General features: G+C 47.0%; 1 protein-coding gene across 2 annotated transcripts in view; it reads left to right on the top strand.

Annotated features, from left to right (window-relative positions):
- Positions 1-6,190: 6,190 nt before the first annotated feature.
- FOXK1 (forkhead box K1) overlaps positions 6,191-19,707 on the top strand; it is a 63,164-nt gene continuing 49,647 nt past the window's right edge. Inside the window, exon 1 of one of the 2 annotated variants that reach the window (XM_040439259.1) lies at positions 6,191-6,625. In XM_040439259.1, coding sequence (XP_040295193.1) covers positions 6,249-6,625 — 377 coding nt within the window. In that variant the 5' untranslated portion in view covers positions 6,191-6,248. The remainder of the gene's footprint in view (positions 6,626-19,707) is intronic. The other variant, XM_040439258.1, reaches the window with a different exon arrangement.

Below are 19,707 nucleotides of genomic sequence, written 5' to 3' on the forward strand. Positions count from 1 at the left end.
CCCTTTATGCTTTTTATACAAGGGTTCCTCTTCAAACACTGGAGCATGAAGGCCCCCATTTGCACTAAATTGGAAGCGGTGGAGCAGCCTGGCTCCTGCTCATTGCCCAGGAGAATGTCGTCCTCGGTCTCCCCCCCCCATCCACGGACAACACCAGGGATCCCAGAAAAGTTTAAAGCCTGCTCTTCTTGCTCCTCCTCCTCCCCCCAGTCACCATCCTCCTCTGACTCCTGCTGACTTGTCTCAGATGGAGTAGGCCCCCCTGGGAATTCATTTAGCATTGCGACTTCCTCATCTTCCTGCCCCTCGATGGCTTAATCAATGACATGACGCAATGCATGCTCCAGAAAGAAGGCGTAAGGTACGATGTCACTGATGGCGCCCTGACTGTGACTGACCAGTTTGGTGATCTCATCAAATGGCTGCAGAAGTCTGCATGCATTGCGCATGAGCAGCCACTGGCACAGTGAAAAAAAAAACAAGCTCCCCAGAACCTGTCCTGCCGCAGAGTTTGTAAAGGTAGTCATTAACGGCATGTTTCTGCTGGAGCAGCCTATCAAGCATATACAAGGTGGAATTCCAGCTCGTCGGGTGGTCACAAATCAGACGTTTGACGGGCAAGTGGTGTCGCCGCTGAACGTCAGCAAGGCGAGCCATGGCCGTGTAAGATATTCTAAAATGGCCTGCCGCAAGACGTCCTGGACCCTGGGGTATTTGGCAACGAATGACTGCACGACTAAGTGTGTCATTTTGCCCTGTTTCAACACGCTCAGCAGATTGGCACCGTCGTCGCACACCTCTTTACCAACTGTCAAATTGAGCGGGTTTAGCCACTGATCGGCCTGTGATCGCAGAGCTGAAAGGAGTGCAGGATCGGGCACTCCAGCCGCAACACAGCATGGCAACGTCTCACCTGGCACGTCGAATAGGTTCAGAGGTTACATGCTTGACTGCCGTCAGAAGGTTCACCCAGTGGGCAGTAAAAGTTATGTACCTTCCCTGCCCGTGTTTGCTAGACCACATGTCTGTGGTCAGATGTATCTTGCCACAGACACTGTGTGCCAGAGATACATTCACTTGCCGCTGAACATGGCCATATACAGTACAGACCAAAAGTTTGGACACACCTTCTCATTCAAAGAGTTTTCTTTATTTTCATGACTATGAAAATTGTAGATTCACACTGAAGGCATCAAAACTATGAATTAACACATGTGGAATTATATACATAACAAACAAGTGTGAAACAACTGAAAATATGTCATATTCTAGGTTCTTCAAAGTAGCCACCTTTTGCTTTGATTACTGCTTTGCACACTCTTGGCATTCTCTTGATGAGCTTCAAGAGGTAGTCCCCTGAAATGGTTTTCACTTCACAGGCGTGCCCTGTCAGGTTTATTAAGTGGGATTTCTTGCCTTATAAATGGGGTTGGGACCATCAGTTGCATTGAGGAAAAGTCAGGTGGATACACAGCTGATAGTCCTACTGAATAGACTGTTAGAATTTGTATTATGGCAACAAAAAAAAGCAGCTAAGTAAAGAAAAACGAGTGGCTATCATTACTTTAAGAAATGAAGATCAGTCAGTCAGCCGAAAAATTGGGAAAACTTTGAAAGTAAGGGCTATTTGACCATGAAGGAGAGTGATGGGGTGCTGCGCCAGATGACCTGTCCTCCACAGTCACCGGACCTGAACCCAATCGAGATGGTTTGGGGTGAGCTGGACCGCAGAGTTAAGGCAAAAGGGCCAACAAGTGCTAAGCATCTCTGGGAACTCCTTCAAGACTGTTGGAAGACCATTTCAGGGGACTACCTCTTGAAGCTCATCAAGAGAATGCCAAGAGTATGTAAAGCAGTAATCAAAGCAAAAGGTGGGTACTTTGAAGAACCTAGAATATGACATATTCTGGGATGCCCTTCTGTGAGAAATATTTCCTTCCATTGCGGTGTGCCAATGGCCACAAATTTTCTAAAGGCCTCCGAGTCCACCAGTTTATATGGCAGTAGTTGGTGGGCTAGCAGTTCCGACAAGCCGGCAGTCAGCCGTTAGGCAAGAGGGTTATCCGGCGTCATCAACATTTTACGTTCGAACATTTGGGCCATGGAAGCCTGCCTTTTGCCAGGTGAAGGCGACGACGGCATGGTGGAGTGGAGGACAAATGGGAGGAGAGAGGAGAAGAGGCAGGACGTGGAGCGCCGAGATTGTGGCTTTGTGTATTCTGACAGTGTTGCTCCCACTAAGCTCAGTAATGGGAGGCCAGGTGCCTTCTTAAGGCGGTCGTCTCTAGGTGAGTGTTGGGCTTACCGCGACTTATGCGTTGACCTTCACCAACACTGACATTAGAGATCTCGGAATAGGCAGCAACAGCGGGGACCACCCTCCTTGGGCTGATCTGGGTACTGTCATCAGACCCCTCGGTAGCGGCCGTTGCTACATCCTTTTCCTCATCCGATGCCAAGAATGGCTTCTCATTGGTAAGGTCTGGAAATTGATGGGAAATTAATTCCTCTGACTTGAGTGGAGGGGCTATGGTGGTGTCTTTGGGGGTGCACACAGCAGTGTGAGGATACAGAGGATGAGGAGGGTGCAAAAGCGGAAGGCTGAGTGAGCCTCGTCAACAAACTCTGGTGCGTCCTTTGACGTAATTGCACGCACCTTCTCCAGCTTCCCACAGGCTCTGGCCTGGTGCACCTCCCTGACCCCTACGGAATGGCCTGCCTCTTCCTCTGCCTGTAATTTTCTAAATGACCCTGTGACAAAGTCCCTATAGAAGAGCAGTATTTGTGGAAGCAGGTATATAGAACCCCTTAATAAGTATTTACTGGAAGCAGGTATATCAAACCCCTTAATCATTTTTTTGGGTGGGCAACTGGTATATCACAACAGTTGCAATTAGTTTTTCCAATAGCGTTTGTCCCAATGTATAGCTGCGGTATCTCAGCAGAACCGCACACAATACAAATGCACTATATAGAAATTATATTACAGGTATATCACACCCCTGTCTCAATCAGTTTTTTGGGGGGCAACTGGTATATCACACCATTTGCAATTAGTTGTTCCAATCGCGTTTGTCCCTCTGTATAGCTGTGGTATCGCAGCAGAACCGTACACAACTGCTGCACAATACAATTGCACTCTAATATACTTTCTATGTTAGAAAGTACTGTATATTATAAGTATATCACACCCCTTTGTATGTAACACCTATCGATAGCAAAGCAATACCAGTCCTTAAAAGGACTTTTGTGGCCCTATTAGCCAGCGTTTGGTGTCTCTAACAGTCTGTCCCTGCTCCACACAGCAACCTCTCCCTACACTGGCAAAAGACTGAATGTAAAATGGCGGCCAGATCGGGTTTATTTATAGGGTAGGGGGTGTGTCCATGTGTTCAAACGTCTCAATTGGCTGTCCTGTCCCACCTGATGGATGTGTCATGGGTCAAAGTTCGGCACAATGCAAAATAATATGGCGCCAGAGGACATCACCATATGTTCACCTGTTCGGCGAACCGCAAACGTGCAAAGTACGCCCCGAAACAACCGCCAGGCGAACCGCAAGGCCATCTCTACTGGTGGGCACTGGGAGCTAGTCCTCTATACTAGTGGGCATTGGGATCTAGTCCTCCTCATGTAACTGGTGGGCACTGGGATCTAGTCCTCTTCATGTAGTGGTGACTGGGAGCTAGTCCTAGTTCTTCATGTGAACTTCTCAAGTGATCATCGGACGTGACTCCAGCCAGGGATCAGTGGATGTCAACATGGGGAGCTTCAGCTTCATTTCCCGCAGCCACCCTAACTGGTGGGCACTGGGAGTTAGTCCTCTATACTGGAGGGCACTGGGGGCTAGTCCTCTATACTGGAGGGCACTGGGGCTAGTCCTCTATACTGGAGGGCACTGGGGGCTAGTCCTCTATACTGGAGGGCACTGGGGGCTAGTCCTCTATACTGGAGGGCACTGGGGGCTAGTCCTCTATACTGGAGGGCACTGGGGGCTAGTCCTCTTCGTGTAACTGGTGGGCACTGGGAGCTAGTCCTCTTTACTGAAAGGGGAACTGGGGGCTAGTCCTCTATACTAGTGGGCATTGGGATCTAGTCCTCCTCATGTAACTGGTGGGCACTGGGATCTAGTCCTCTTCATGTAGTAGTGACTGGGAGCTAGTCCTAGTTGTTCATGTGAACTTCTGAAGTGATCATCGGACGTGACTCCAGCCAGGGATCAGTGGATGTCAACATGGGGCGCCCCAGCTTCATTTCCCGCAGCCACCCTAACTAGTGGGCACTGGGAGTTAGTCCTCTATACTGGAGGGCACTTGGAGCTAGTCCTCTATACTGGAGGGCACTGGGGGCTAGTCCTCTATACTGGAGGGCACTGGGGCTAGTCCTCTATACTGGAGGGCACTGGGGGCTAGTCCTCTATACTGGAGGGCACGTCTTCTATATTGGAGGGCACTGCGGGCTGGTCCTCCTCATGTAACTGGTGGGCACTGGGAGCTAGTCCTCTTCATGTAACTAGTGGGCACTGGGAGCTAGTCCTCTTTACTGGAGGGCACTGGGGGGCTAGTCTTCTATATTGGAGGGCACTGCGGAATGGTCCTCCTCATATAACTGGTGGGCACTGGGAGCTAGTCCTCTTCATGTAACTGGTGGGCACTTGGAGCTAGTCCTCTTCATGTAGCTGGTGGCCACTTGGAGCTAGTCCTCTTTACTGGAGGGCACAGGGAGCTAGTCCTCTTCATGTAACTGGTGGGCACTGGGAGCTAGTCCTTTATACTGTCGGGCACTGGGAGCTAGTCCTCTTCGTGTAACTGGTGGGCACTGGGAGCTAGTCCTCTTTACTGAAAGGGGAACTGGGGGCTAGTCCTCTATACTGGAGGGCACTGGGAGCTAGTCCTCTTCATGTAACTGGTGGGCACTGGGAGCTAGTCCTTTATACTGGAGGGCACTGGGAGCTAGTCCTCTTCATGTAACTGGTGGGCACTGGGAGCTAGTCCTTTATACTGGAGGGCACTGGGAGCTAGTCCTCTTCATGTAACTGGTGGGCACTGGGAGCTAGTCCTCTTCATGTAACTGGTGGGCACTGGGAGCTAGTCCTCTTTATGTAACTGGTGGGCACTGGGAGCTAGTTCTTAATACTGGAGGGCACTGGGAGCTAGTCCTCTATACTGGAGGGCAATGGGGGCTAGTCCTCTTCGTGTAACTGGTAGTCACTGGGAGCTAGTCCTCTATACTGGAGGGCAATGGGGGGTAGTCCTCTTCGTGTAACTGGTGGGCACTGGGAGCTAGTCCTCTATACTGGAGGGCACTGGGAGCTAGTCCTCTTCATGTAACTGGTGGGCACTGGGAGCTAGTCCTCTATACTGGAGGGCACTGGGAGCTAGTCCTCTATACTGGAGGGCACTGGGAGCTAGTCCTCTATACTGGAGGGCACTGGGAGCTAGTCCTCTTCATGTAACTGGTGGGCACTGGGAGCTAGTCCTCTATACTGTCGGGCACTGGGGGCTAGTCCTCTATACTGGAGGGCACTGGGAGCTAGTCCTCTTCATGTAACTGGAGGGCACTGGGAGCTAGTCCTCTATACTGGAGGGCACTGGGAGCTAGTCCTCTATACTGGAGGGCACTGGGAGCTAGTCCTCTATACTGGAGGGCACTGGGAGCTAGTCCTCTATACTGGAGGGCACTGGGGGCTAGTCCTCTATACTGGAGGGCACTGGGGGCTAGTCCTCTATACTGGAGGGCACTGGGGGCTAGTCCTCTATACTGAGGGCACTGGGAGCTAGTCCTCTATACTGGAGGGCACTGGGAGCTAGTCCTCTATACTGGAGGGCACTGGGAGCTAGTCCTCTATACTGGAGGGCACTGGGAGCTAGTCCTCTATACTGGAGGGCACTGGGAGCTAGTCCTCTATACTGGTGGGCACTGGGAGCTAGTCCTCTATACTGGTGGGCACTGGGAGCTAGTCCTCTTCATGTAACTGGTGGGCACTGGGAGCTAGTCCTCTTCATGTAACTGGTGGGCACTGGGAGCTAGTCCTCTACTGGAGGGCACTGGGAGCTAGTCCTCTATACTGGAGGGCACTGGGAGCCAGTCCTCCTCTTGTGCAGTCCTCCCAGTCCTGTACCTGTGTCTCAGCCCCCTCCCTCGCCCTGTGACCCGTCCATCTCCCTCTGCTCCGCCCGTGGACCCGCCTGCAGTTACTCAGTTTCAACAACCAAAACAATCCTAGCTGGCAACGCGCCGCGGCCGCCATGGAGCCTGGAGAAGACTCGGGGGTGCTGGCCCTGCTGGCGCTTCGCTCTGCACCCTGCAGCCCAGTGCAGTCTGGGGGGCGCCCTGCACCCTGTGTGCTAGCCTCCTCGGGACATGAAGCCCCCCCAGCCCTGGCCCGTCTGGAGGGGCGAGACTTTGAGTTCTTCATGCGAACTTCTCAAGTGATCATCGGACGTGACTCCAGCCAGGGATCGGTGGATGTCAACATGGGGCGCTCCAGCTTCATCTCCCGCCGCCACCTCCAGATCAACTTCGTGGAGCCGCACTTCTACCTGCGCTGCCTGGGCAAGAACGGGGTGTTTGTGGACGGGGCCTTCCAGCGACGAGGGGCGCCCCCTTTGCAGCTCTCCAGCCAGTGAGTAGCACGGGAGAGGCCTGCAGTATGGGGGGAAGGGGGTGACACATGGAGGGAGGGTCGCACACCTCCTCGGCAGTGCAGGCAGCTCGCTTTATGGCGCCTGGCGCTCTCTGTGGTCGATTATGTCAACACTGAGGGAAAACGTGCTGCTCCTACAGTGCCATGTGTGCTATGGCTGCCCCTAGAGTGTGCCATGGCTGCCCGTACAGAGTCACTTCCCTGCAGTAATACAGGGTCAGGGGCTTCTGGGAAGGAGCCACCTGTACTCAGCACATGGGCAGTGCCGCAGAGGGGCGCCATCCACTCTGGGGAGGCTGCCAGGTCTCTGCTGCTACAGATGGGGTAGAAGTCGCCATGCCCAGGTGTCCACAGTAATGGCTGTCTAGAGGGGATGCACTGAGCAGTTTGAAAATCGCTGGAGCCATGTAGTCACTAGAGGTTAAAGGGGTCTTCTGCGATAACGAAACCTCTCATAAACCGCTGCAATGTCGTAAAATAAGAAAGCGTCATATACTCGCTCTCCGCGGGTCTGGTCCGGTACTCCAGCCGCTGTTTGTTTACATTCAGCAGCACCTGGATACAGCATGTGACTGCCGCAGCCAATCACTGCCCACTGAGGACGGTGATTGGCTGCAGCGGTCAACAGACAGCAGCAAGCGTAACGAACCAGAACGACGCTGCAGAAACGGGTGAATTTAACATGTTTTCTTATTTTAAGATGACATAGGGGTTTACCGAATTTTTCAGTATGTTGGACAACCCCTTTAGGAAGCAATTTTTTTGGGCAAGAATTTTTACATGTTATCCTGAGGAGGAAAAATAGCTTGTTATTCACTGTGAAATCCCAATTTTGCGGAACGGATGCAGACCCATTCATTTCAATGGGGCCGCAAAAGATGTGGACAGCACACAGTGTGCTGTCCGAATCCGTAGATCCGTTCCATGGCCCCACAAAAAAAGATAGAAAATGTCCTATTCTTGTTCGCAATTGCAGACAAGAATAGCCATTTTCTATGTTAGTGCCGGCCGTGTGGGATCCGCAAATTGTGGAATGCTCACCAGTCGGCATCCGTGTTTTGCGGATATGCAAAACACGACGGTTGTCTTTATGAGGCCTAGTAGAGCAGGAGGAGCTGAAAAGATTTAAACAGGACCTTTCAGCGGTCCTGACATTATCTCGTAACTAGCTGGCAGGGTAGGGCATACTGATGGCATGCGTGATGGCTTACTATTTTCTCTATGTGCCGCTCGGTTCGCCCGCTGTGCCCCAGTTCTGGTTTCTTGCCTGGTATGTAAATCCATACCATCGGTACAGGGAGGAGGAGACGGTCTCTCCTTCTCCCTGGGACTGGTTAGTGTGACCCCTGAGGACACTTCCATCCGGCTTATTGTGGGGTCTATAGGCGACATGTGAGCACACGTCCAGATCACAGATGGGTAATGTATGATTTTGTGTCACAGTCGCATTGACAATGTAACATCGCGATCTTCATGTCATATGACACATGTCACTGTATGCCCCTATTATAGTCAATGTGGATGGAGCGGCGGCAGGACGGATCCGACAGGGTGAACAGCCTGTCGGATCCGTCCTGCCGCTAGTGTGAAAGTAGCCTAAGTCAATGGGGACGGATCCGTTTTCACTGACACAATAGAAAACGGATCCGTCCTCCATTGACTTTCAATGGTGTTCAAGACGGATCCGTTTTGGCTATGTTAAAGATAATACAAACTGATCCGTTCTGAACGGATGCATGTGATTGTATTATGTGAACGGATCTGTCTGTGCAGATACACGATGGATCCGCACCAAACGCGTGTGTGAAAGTAGCCTTACTAGTTATGACATACTCAGTAAGTGTGTGTTCACATCTGTGGTGTCCAGCCCGTTGTTTTATACCAGAATTGGACACAACTGCTGAAATGTTTGTGCGCGGGTCCTGTGCGGGGCAGAAAAACTCGCATGCTTGTCAGTGGGTCCTTAAAGGGGTTGTCTCAGTAAGTTGCATTTATTATGTAGAGAAAGTTAATACAAGCCACTTACTAATGTATTGTGATTATCCATATTGCTTCCTTTGCTGGATGGATTCATTTTTCCATCACATTATACACTACACTGCTCGTTTTCATGGTTACGACCGACCTACAATTCATCAGCGGTGGTCGTGCTTGCACACTATAGGAAAAAGCACCATCCTTTGTGAGCTCCCCCATTCCCAGCCACCAGAAAGGCCAGCACTTTTTCCTATAGTGTGCAAGCACGACCACCACTGATGGATTGTAGGTTGGTCGTAACCATGGAAACGAGCAGTGTATAATGTGATGGAAAAATGAATCCAGCCAGCAAAGGAGGCAAAATGGATAATAACAATACATTAGTAAGTGGCTTGTATTAACTTTCTCTACATGATAAATGCCACTTACTGAAGTCAGACAATCCCTTTAATTTTACTTTTTGGTGTTAGGAGACATCCAGTGTAAAACTTATCCGCCAGATGCCAGAATGCCTCCCGCTGGGATCAGTTTTCCTCCAGTTTTCTGTACTGTGCTGGACGTTGTATACATTTGACTGTGAAAGAATAGTATTGGTTGACTAGTTATGACATGTTGTCTACTAGATAGTATAGTGCTGTATACTACACTATTCTTGCTGTCAAAGTGTGAACAGAGTCTTAGGGTAGTTTCATACTAGCACGGTCCAGCAAAAACGCTTCCGTTACTGATAATACAACCGTCTGCATCTGTTATGAACGGATCCGGTTGTATTATCTTTAAGGGCTCTTTCACACCTGCGTTGTTGTCTTCCGGCATAGAGTTCCGTCGTCGGGGCTCTATGCCGGAAGAATCCTGATCAGGATTATCCTAATGCATTCTGAATGGAGAGAAATCCGTTCAGGATGCATCAGGATGTCTTCAGTTCCGGAACGGAACGTTTTTTGGCCGGAGAAAATACCGCAGCATGCTGTGCTTTTTGCTCCGGCCAAAAATCCGGAACACTTGCCGCAAGGCCGGATCCGGAATTAATGCCCATTGAAAGGCATTGATCCGGATCCGGCCTTAAGCTAAACGTCGTTTCGGCGCATTGCCGCATCCGACATTTAGCTTTTTCAGAGTGGTTACCATGGCTGCCGGGACGCTAAAGTCCTGGCAGCCATGGTAAAGTGTAGTGGGGAGCGGGGAGCAGTGTACTTACCGTCCGTGCGGCTCCCCGGGCGCTCCAGAGTGACGTCAGGGCGCCCCAAGCGCATGGATCATGTGATCACATGGATCACGTCATCCATGCGCATGGGGCGCTCTGACGTCATTCTGGAGCGCCCGGGGAGCCGCACGGACGGTAAGTATGCTGCTCCCCCGCTCCCCGCTCCTACTATGGCAGCCAGGACTTTAATAGCGTCCTGGGTGCCATAGTAACACTGAACGCATTTGGAAGACGGTTCCGTCTTCAAATGCTTTTAGTACACTTGCGTTTTTCCGGATCCGGAGTGTAATTCCGGCAAGTGGAGTACACGCCGGATCCGGACAACGCAAGTGTGAAAGAGGCCTAACATTGGCAAAACGGATCAGTTTTCTCTGAAACAATCTGCCACAATAGAAAATGGATCCGTTTTGAAATCCATTGAAAGTCAATGAATGACGGATCCCTTTTCCATTGTGGCAGAGAAAACGGATCCGTCCAAATTGACTTGCATTGGGGGTCGTTTTTCCGAGGACGGAAAGCAAAATACAGGAGGTGCATGTGGCCTTGCTGTACCTCCATGTGCATCTGATTTCATGCACAGGGTTTTTTTCTGATCCCATACAGAAAACAAGTATGACATGCTGACATGGCGCATTTTGGAGGAGTTCCCCAGTAGAAGACCTGCTTCTAGGAGAGACTACCTCCTGGTATATTCATATGATGCAGATTTGTTGCAGAAATTTCTACATTTGCTGCTGCAGAAACAACCCCGTTCAAATGAATGGAACTTATTTTCAGTTGCAAGAATTTATACAAAAAATCTGCATATGAACATGCACCAAGACTGACTCTTCCTATTTATCCAACTTGCATAATATCTATGGCCGAATTACACAGTGACTTGTGGTCATAGTTTCACATTTGGAGGAATTAATTTGCTAATTGTAGTAAAATAGCTCTGCAACAGACCAGGACATGTTATTGTGTCCCTGTACTTAAAGCATACCTCCCAACCGTCCCAATTCCGGCGGGACAGTCCCGGATTGCAGTGGCTGTCCCGCTATGAGGGAGGTATGTCCTGCTTTCTGGCAGTTGTCCATAGGAAGCAGAGACAGTTGCTTGTGTATTATGATGAAGCAGAGAGCTGGCATTGGCTCCCTGCTTCATCATTCCTTTCCCCCGCCGACTCTCCACACCTCTTGTCTGTGCAGGGGGCACAGCTGAACATATTACTATTACTGGGCTGCACATAACTGGGCATATTACTGGGGTCACATAGCTGGGCATATTACTGGGGTTACAGCTGGGCTTAATTCCTTGAGGGGGGCACAATGTGGGCATAAATTCTGTTTGAATTTTTTTTTTGCGTTTTCGTTTTGCGCTCCCTGCCTTCCCAGAGCCATAACTTATTTGTCTGTTCACATATCCATATGAGGGCTTGTTTTTTGCGGGACAAGTTGTACTTTCCAACGCCACCATTTAATATTGCATATGATGTAGTGTTAAGCGGGGAAAAAAAATCCAAATGGGGTGAAATTGCAAAAAAAAAAAAAAAAAAGCAATTCCACCACAGTTTTTTTTATTTACGATGTATGATAAAACTGCCTGGTTACTTTTATTGTACAGGTCAGTACGAATTCAGCGATACCTTTATATGTATAGTTTTTCTTGTGTTTTAATAGTGATAAAAAAAAATGGAAAAAGTGGGAAAAAAATATATTTTTTGTGTTTGTTGCCATATTTTGCCCCCCTATAAAAATTTTTGTAATTATGTATATGGAGCTGTATAGGAGCTCATGTTTTGCGGGACGATCTAAACTTTTAATTGATACCATTCTGGGGTGTGTATGACTTTTTGATGACTTTTTATGAATTTTTTTTGTAGAAAATGAAGCGACCAAAAACGGCCAATTGGCCATTTGGACGCTTTTTTCCATTTTACCGTTGTCCGTATGGGGAATATATTTTTATACTATTGGTGTTTTCGCACATCGCGACACCCATAATGTGTATTTTAAAAAAAATATATATATTTTGGAAAAAGGGGGGTGATTTTGAATTTTTATATATTTTTTAAAAATTTTTTATTTTTTTTTTACAGTTCCTATAGGGAACTATAATATGCAATCATTAGATTGCTATACTCAGACTCCAATGCACTAGCATTGGAGTCTATGAGAAAATTTCTTGTTTCCTATGGAGCCCAATTACAGGCAAGGGCTCCATAGGAAATACTATGCAGCAGCCTCCTGTCATTCACAAAGACAGGGGCCTGCTGCACACAAGCTCCGGCTCCTCCGATCGCCGCACCGGAGGAGCCGGAGCACCACCAGAAACACGCGCTTTCGGTTTTCAGCGCGCTCAGATGCCGTGGTCAGGATTGACCACGGCATCTGAGTGGTTAAATGTCTGCGATCAGCATTACTGCCGGTTGCGGACATGACCCGCGGGTATATAAAAAGTAGGCGGCCACCCGCGGCTATGGCGCCCGCAGTGCTCAGGGGCGGGCGCCATCTTTAAAGACCGTACTATTATGGCGCTGGTCAGGACGAAGATAAAGGGAGTCTGTAACCTTGAAATACACTGATAAACCAGGCACAATGCCTTGTAGGACTATGTAAGGCTAGTTTCACACTAGCGGCAAGGGACTCCGGCAGGCTGTTCCGGCTGGTGAACAGCCTGTCCTATCCGTCCTGCCGCTAGTGCATGCGTGCCCCCGGACTACCGCTCCGGCCCCATTGACTATAATTGGGGCGGGGCGGAGTTCTGGTGGCAGTACACGCCGAGAGTCCGCCGGAATAAAAGTACTACATGTTGTACTTTTATTCCGGCGGCCTCTCGGCGTACGCTGCCGTGCTGACGCCGGAACCCAGCCCCCGTTATAGTCATTAGGGCCGGAGCGGTAGTCCGTGGGCACGCGTGCACTAGCGGCAGGACGGATCGGACAGGCTGTTCACCCGCCGGAACAGCCTGCTGGAGGTCCGCGCCGCTAGTGTGAAAGTACCCTGAAATCAATGTAATGATACTATTCACTTAGCCATCCATTGATTCATTCTGTAGAAAAGTGCTTTTAATACATATGCAAATAAGCTGTTAAGTGCACTAAAGGTGGGCCCAAGCCTTTCTTTGCACCATTGCCCATTCTTGCTTCTTCTGACAGCAGGCAACGGTTTTATACAGCAGGCACCCTTGGTTGTGTGTGTGATCACAGACGATGCTGTAGTCTAGGGATGCCCAACCTGCGACCCTCCAGCTGTTGGAAAACTACAACTCCTAGCATGCCCAGACAGCCTACAGCTATCCGCCTCCAGCAGGGCATGATGGGAGTACCGCAGGTTGAGCTTCCCTGCTGTAGTCAATTGCAACCCACAACATCTGCTCCCCTGTGACGTCTGTTCAGTTGCTATGCCAGCCTGGGACTTTCTGAAGGCCTTGTGGCCTGCCATAGCAAAGTTTGTCAGACAGATCTTGATAGAAGTGCACTGATTCTCCCATAGACTGCAATGGTAAACCCTATTTCAGCTCCATTTTAAATGAATTGGTCTGCATCCGATCCAGAAAAGATCAGTGTATCAGACTGAAAGAACGATTGTGTGCATGAGTCTTGAGATGGTAGTGGAAAATATGAAATGCATGGCAGACCAGTCTTTTTCGCCTAGTGATGTTTTTCATCTCTATAGCATTTCCTTTTCTATATGGTAAAAATGTCAGCATAAAACGCCATTCAAACATTTGTTTGCAAAAAGTTCAAATGAAAAAATCATGAGTGGTTTTTATGATGTTTTTTTTAGAGTGTGTGGAAATGCTAGACTAAATTTTTGTGTTTAGAAGGCCTTCTACAAACCTGAGGGCTCATGAATGCAGCAATGCTGTATGTATAGACCACATAGTGGCACATGGAGTGCCTATATACAGTGCTGTTGGAAAGTCTTCAGACTTTCACTTTTTTCAAATTTTGTATGTGGCCTTGTGCTAAAATCAGTACAATTTAAAGTTTCTCCCCATCAATAGCAAAGGATCTGAATATTTATGCCCATGCTGAATCTTTTTTTTAAATAAATTTGCAAGAAATGTTTTTCTTTTTTGCAAATTTATAAAAAAAAAAATTCAGCATGGGCATAAATATTCAGACCCTTTGCTATTGATATTTAGCTCTTGGGGCCTCCCATTTTCTCGGTCATCTTTAAGATGTTTCTACACCTTGACTGGAGCCTACCTGTTGTACATTCAGCTGCTTGGAAATTATTTGGAAGGGCACACCCCTGTCTATATATAACTCAGCTGACCATACATATCAGCCAAAAACCAAGCCATGCGGAGGAGAGAACTACCTTGAGATCTGGAGACGGGTGAAAAAATATAGAGATGGCTGTCCTACCAAACTAACTAATCCAGGAGAAGACCCTTTGTAAGAGAAGTGACCAAGAACCCAGTAGTCACTCTTGCTGAGCTCCAAAGATTCTTTGTGCAGATGGTAGAAATTTTCCTAAGGTCAAACATCACTGCACCAACCCACCAATCTGGACTTTATGGCAAGGTGGCCAGAAAGAAGCCTCTCCTAAGTAAAAGATACAGAAAAGCTTGTTTGGGGTTTGCAAAAAAGCACCAAAGGACTCTCAAACTGTAAGGGCTCTTTCACACTTGCGTTGTCCGGATCCGGCGTGCACTCCATTTGCCGGAATTACACGCCGGATCCGGAAAAACGCAAGTGTACTGAAAGCATTTGAAGACGGAGCAGTCTTCAAATTGCGTTCAGTGTTACTATGGAAGCCAGGACACTATTAAAGTCCTGGTTGCCATAGTAGGAGCGGGGAGCGGTATACTTACAGTCCGTGCGGCTCCCGGGGCGCTCCAGAATGACGTCAGAGCGCCCCATGTGCATGGATGACGTGTCCATGTGATCACGTGATCCATGCACTTGGGGCGCCCTGACGTCACTCTGGAGCGCCCCAGGAGCCGCACGGACGGTAAGTATGCTGCTCCCCCGCTCCCCGCTACACTTTACCATGGCTGCCAGGACTTTAGCGTCCCGGCAGCCATGGTAACCATTCAGAAAAAGCTAAATGTCGGCTCCGGCAATGCGCCGAAACGACGTTTAGCTTAAGGCCGGATCCGGATCAATGCCTTTCAATGGGCATTAATTCCGGATCCGGCCTTGCGGCAAGTCTTCAGGATTTTTGGCCGGAGCAAAAAGCGCAGCATGCTGCGGTATTTTCTCCGGCCAAAAAACGTTCCGTTCCGGAACTGAAGACATCCTGAACGGATTTCACTCCATTCAGAATGCATTAGGATAAAACTGATCAGGATTCTTCCGGCATAGAGCCCCGACGACGGAACTGTATGCCGGAAGAAAAGAACGCAAGTGTGAAAGAGCCCTAAGAATCAAGATTATCTAGTCTGAAGAAACCAACAAAAGACAATGACCCTAAGCCCACAGCTAAGGCCCAGTTCACACATCAGTTATTTGATCAGTTATTTCATCAGTTGTGAGCAGGGTGGATTTGATTTAAATCAAACTGATTTAAATCACGATTTAAATCACTAGTCAGTAAGGCTTGATTTAAATCATAGTTTTCTACATAAAGACTAATTCTTGCTGGTATAACTTATAATATGCAAGTAGATGAAGATTTTTAGAATAACAACTTTTCATATTAGGTTGATTCTGTATTCATAGCTTTGTAGAAGTTAGGATTAACCCCTTAAGGACTCAGCCCTATTTCACCTTAAAGGGACACTGACAGGGCCAATAAGCATATTGAGGTATATATATGGCAGTACAGGTCTTATTATGGGTATTACAATCATCTAAGTATCCCCCCTGTCCACATTATACATACAGTAAACTTAAGTTTTATAACCTGCTCCAACGGTCTTCAATCTGCCCAAGGGGCGGCGTTTCACCTCTCTTGCGCCCAGCCAGCCTCCCCCAACTGCCGCTTTGAAGCGCCGCCCAGCTCATGAATATTCAGTTTGCTGGGCGGCTTCTGCGGTCCCCGCTCTGAAGCGCTGCGCTTAACAGTGCCCGGCGCATGCGCCGGATCTTGTTAAGTCCGGTACAGTAAGCACCGCCCAGCTCATCAATATTCACTTCGCTGGGCGGCGCTTACTGTCCCCGACTTCACAAGATCCGGCGCATGCGCAGGGCACTGTTAAGCGCAGCGCTTCAGAGCGGGGACCGCAGAAGCCGCCCAGCAAACTGAATATTCATGAGCTGGGCGGCGCTTCAAAGCGGCAGTTGGGGGAGGCTGGCTGGGCGCAAGAGCAGGTTATAAAACTTAAGTTTACTGTATGTATAATGTGGACAGGGGGGATACTTAGATGATTGTAATACCCATTATAAGACCTGTACTGCCATATATATACCTCAATATGCTTATTGGCCCTGTCAGTGTCCCTTTAAGGACTTAGCCATTTTTTGCAAATCTGACCAGTGTCACTTTAAGTGCTGATAACTTTAAAACGCTTTGACTTATCCAGGCCATTCTGAGATAGTTTTTTCGTCACATATTGTACTTCATGACACTGGTAAAATGAAGTTAAAAAAAATCATTTTTATTTATAAAAAAAATACAAAATTTACCATTTCAAGTTTCAATTTCTTCTATAATACATAGTAATACCTCCAAAAATAGTTATTACTTTACATTCCCCATATATCTACTTCATGTTTGGATCATTCTGGGAATGATATTTTATTTTTTGGGGATGATACAAGGCTTAGAAGTTTAGAAGCAAATCTTGAAATTTTTCAGAACTTTTCAAAAACCCAAATTTTAGGGACCAGTTCAGGTCTGAAGTCACTTTGCGAGGCTTACATAATAGAAACCACCCAAAAATGACCCTATTCTAGAAACTACACCCCTCAAGGTATTCAAAACTGATTTTACAAACTTTGTTAACCCTTTAGGTGTTCCACAAGAATTAATGGAAAATAGAGATACAATTTAACTTTTCTGGCAGATTTTCCATTTTAATAATTTTTTTCCAGTTACAAAGCAAGGGTTAACAGCCAAACCAAACTCAATATTTATGGCCCTGATTCTGTAGTTTACAGAAACACCCCATATGTGGTAAACTGCTGTACGGGCACACGGCAGGACGCAGAAGGAAAGGAATGCCATACGGTTTTTGGAATGCAGATTTTGCTGGACTGGTTTTTTTGACACCATGTCCCATTTGAAGCCCCCCTGATGCACGCCTAGAGTAGAAACTCCAAAAAAATGACCCTATTTTAGAAACTACGGGATAGGGTGGAAGTTTTGTTGGTACTAGTTTAGGGTACATATGATTTTTGGTTGCTCTATATTTCACTTTTTGTGAGGCAAGGTAACAAGAAATAGCTGTTTTGGCACCGTTTTTATTTTTTGTTATTTACAACATTCATCTGACAGGTTAGATCATGTGGTATTTTTATAGACCAGGTTGTCACGGATGCGGCGATACCGAATATGTATACTTTTTTATTTTTTTTATGTCAGTTTTGCACAATGATTTCATTTTTGAAACAAAAAAATATCATGTTTTAGTGTTTCCGTAGTCTGAGAGCCATCATTTTTTCAGTTTTTGGGCGATTACCCTGGGTAGGTTCTGATTTTTGCGGGATGAGATGACTGTTTTATTGGCACTATTTTGGGGTGCGTGTGACTTTTTGATCGCTTGCTATTACACTTTTTGTGATGTAAGGTGACAAAAAATGGTTTATTTAGCACAGTTTTTATTTTTAATTTTTTACGGTGTTCATCTGAGGGGTTAGGTCATGTGATATGTTTATAAAGCCGGTCGATACGGCCACGGCGATACCTAATATGTATACTCCCCCTCCCCCTATTTTTTACCAATTTTTTTTTACGTTTATTTGGGGAAAATGACGTTTTTGTTTATTTTTACTTGAAACTTACATTTTTTGGGGGGGAAAACTTTTTTTTTTTTCCTTTATTTTTTTGTCCCACTTTGTGGGCCTGTCCTGATTCCATGCTCAACATCAAGAGTGTGATATAGGGATCTTGGGGGGTCTCGGCACTCAGACCCTTATCGATCTAAGATTTTGGTATGTCTCTAGCTTTTTGAAAAGTTAGTTTGTGGCAGAAAATCTCCAAATCCAGATGTGAAACCATGTAGCAATTTTCCCTTACAATAAACTAACCAAGAGGTCATTAATCAGTTTCTATGAGGAGGTAAGTTCTAGACTTGACAGCGGCGAATCAATGGATGTCGTATATCTGGACTTCTCCAAAGCATTTGCCACTGTACCACATAAAAGGTTAGTATATAAAATGAGAAGGCTCGGACTGGGAGAAAACGTCTGTATGTGGGTAAGTAACTGGCTCAATGATAGAAAACAGAGGGTGGTTATTAACGGTACATACTCAGATTGGGTCACTGTCACTAGTGGAGAACCTCAGGGGTCAGTATTGGGCCCTATTCTCTTCAATATATTTATTAATGATCTTGTAGAAAGCTTGCATAGTAAAGTATCAATTTTTGCAGATGACATTAAACTGTGTAAAGTGATTAACACGGAAAGATTATCAAAATTAGGGTTATTCACTTTAGAAAAAAGACGACTGAGGGGAGATGTAATAACTATGTATAAATATATCAGGGGTCAGTACAGAGATCTCTCCCATTATCTGTTTATCCCCAGGACTGTGACGAGGGGACATCCTCTGCGTCTGGAGGAAAGAAGGTTTGTACACAAACATAGAAAAGGGTTCTTTACGGTAAGAGCAGTGAGACTATGGAACTCTCTGCCTGAGGAGGTGGTGATGGTGACTACAATAAAGGAATTCAAGAGGGGCCTGGATGTATTTCTGGAGTGTAATAATATTACAGGCTATGGCTACTAGAGAGGGGTCGTGGATCCAGGGAGTTATTCTGATTGGAGTCGGGAATGAATTTTTTTCCCCTAAAGTGAGGAAAATTGGCTTCTACCTCACAGTTTTTTTTTTTTTGCCTTCCTCTGGATCAACTTGCAGGATAACAGGCCGAACTGGATGGACAAATGTCTTTTCGACCTTATATACTATGTTACTAAGGCTTCCAACATTCTGTTTTCACTTTGTCATTATGGGGTATTGAGTGCAGATTGATGGGTAACATTTTTAGAATTTTTTTTCGCACAAGGTCGCAACTTTACGAATGCATTATACTATAGATATGTAGACACTGGGTATGCCTCTATAGAATGACATTGCCTCTAGGGCTTATAGCTCAGTATACAGCATGCATTGGAGCTTTCCGCAATTTTTTGACAGAGGTATAGGCACTGTATAAAATCGTAGACACATGAAAAAACAGCACGGACCCTATAACTATGTGGGTGTTTGTATAACAGATCCATAATACAGTCATATGCAAAAAAAAACAAGGTAGTTGGTAATATGATGGTCCCACCAAAAAGCTTTTTTATGAGTTTCAGGCATTAGTTACCAGCAGCTACACCAATATATTGAGGTTGTGAGTGTAGACAGGTTTTAACACCTTAAAGACAGAGCCTATTTTAATTTATTGTGGGGATTCACTCTGATAGGCAGGTTAGCGGACGCATTATAGAGGCAACAACAAAGTCTGAATTAAACAGTTCAGTGTTTATTCACACATTAATTAAATGACAAAACAAAAAGTCAGTTTCAAGGAAAACGATCACCTTGTGATTCTGGTGTTCATTCACACCATGCAGCAAAGAAGAAGTTTTTGGACAAAGCAGAATCCACCTGCTTTCACACCAACAAGGTAGCAGGCCTTAATCCAGGCCCAAACTCCCAGGTCCCAACACAGAGACTGTCAGAGCTCCATTGTCAGAGAGGAGTCATCCACACCACCTGACAGTGCTGCCTGTGTTTTATAGCCCAAACCAAGACCCGGCCTGGAACGTGGGGAGTAGTCACCCACCCAGCAC

The sequence above is a fragment of the Bufo bufo genome, chromosome 7, assembly GCF_905171765.1.
Source record: "Bufo bufo chromosome 7, aBufBuf1.1, whole genome shotgun sequence".
Taxonomy (NCBI): Eukaryota; Metazoa; Chordata; class Amphibia; order Anura; family Bufonidae; genus Bufo; species Bufo bufo.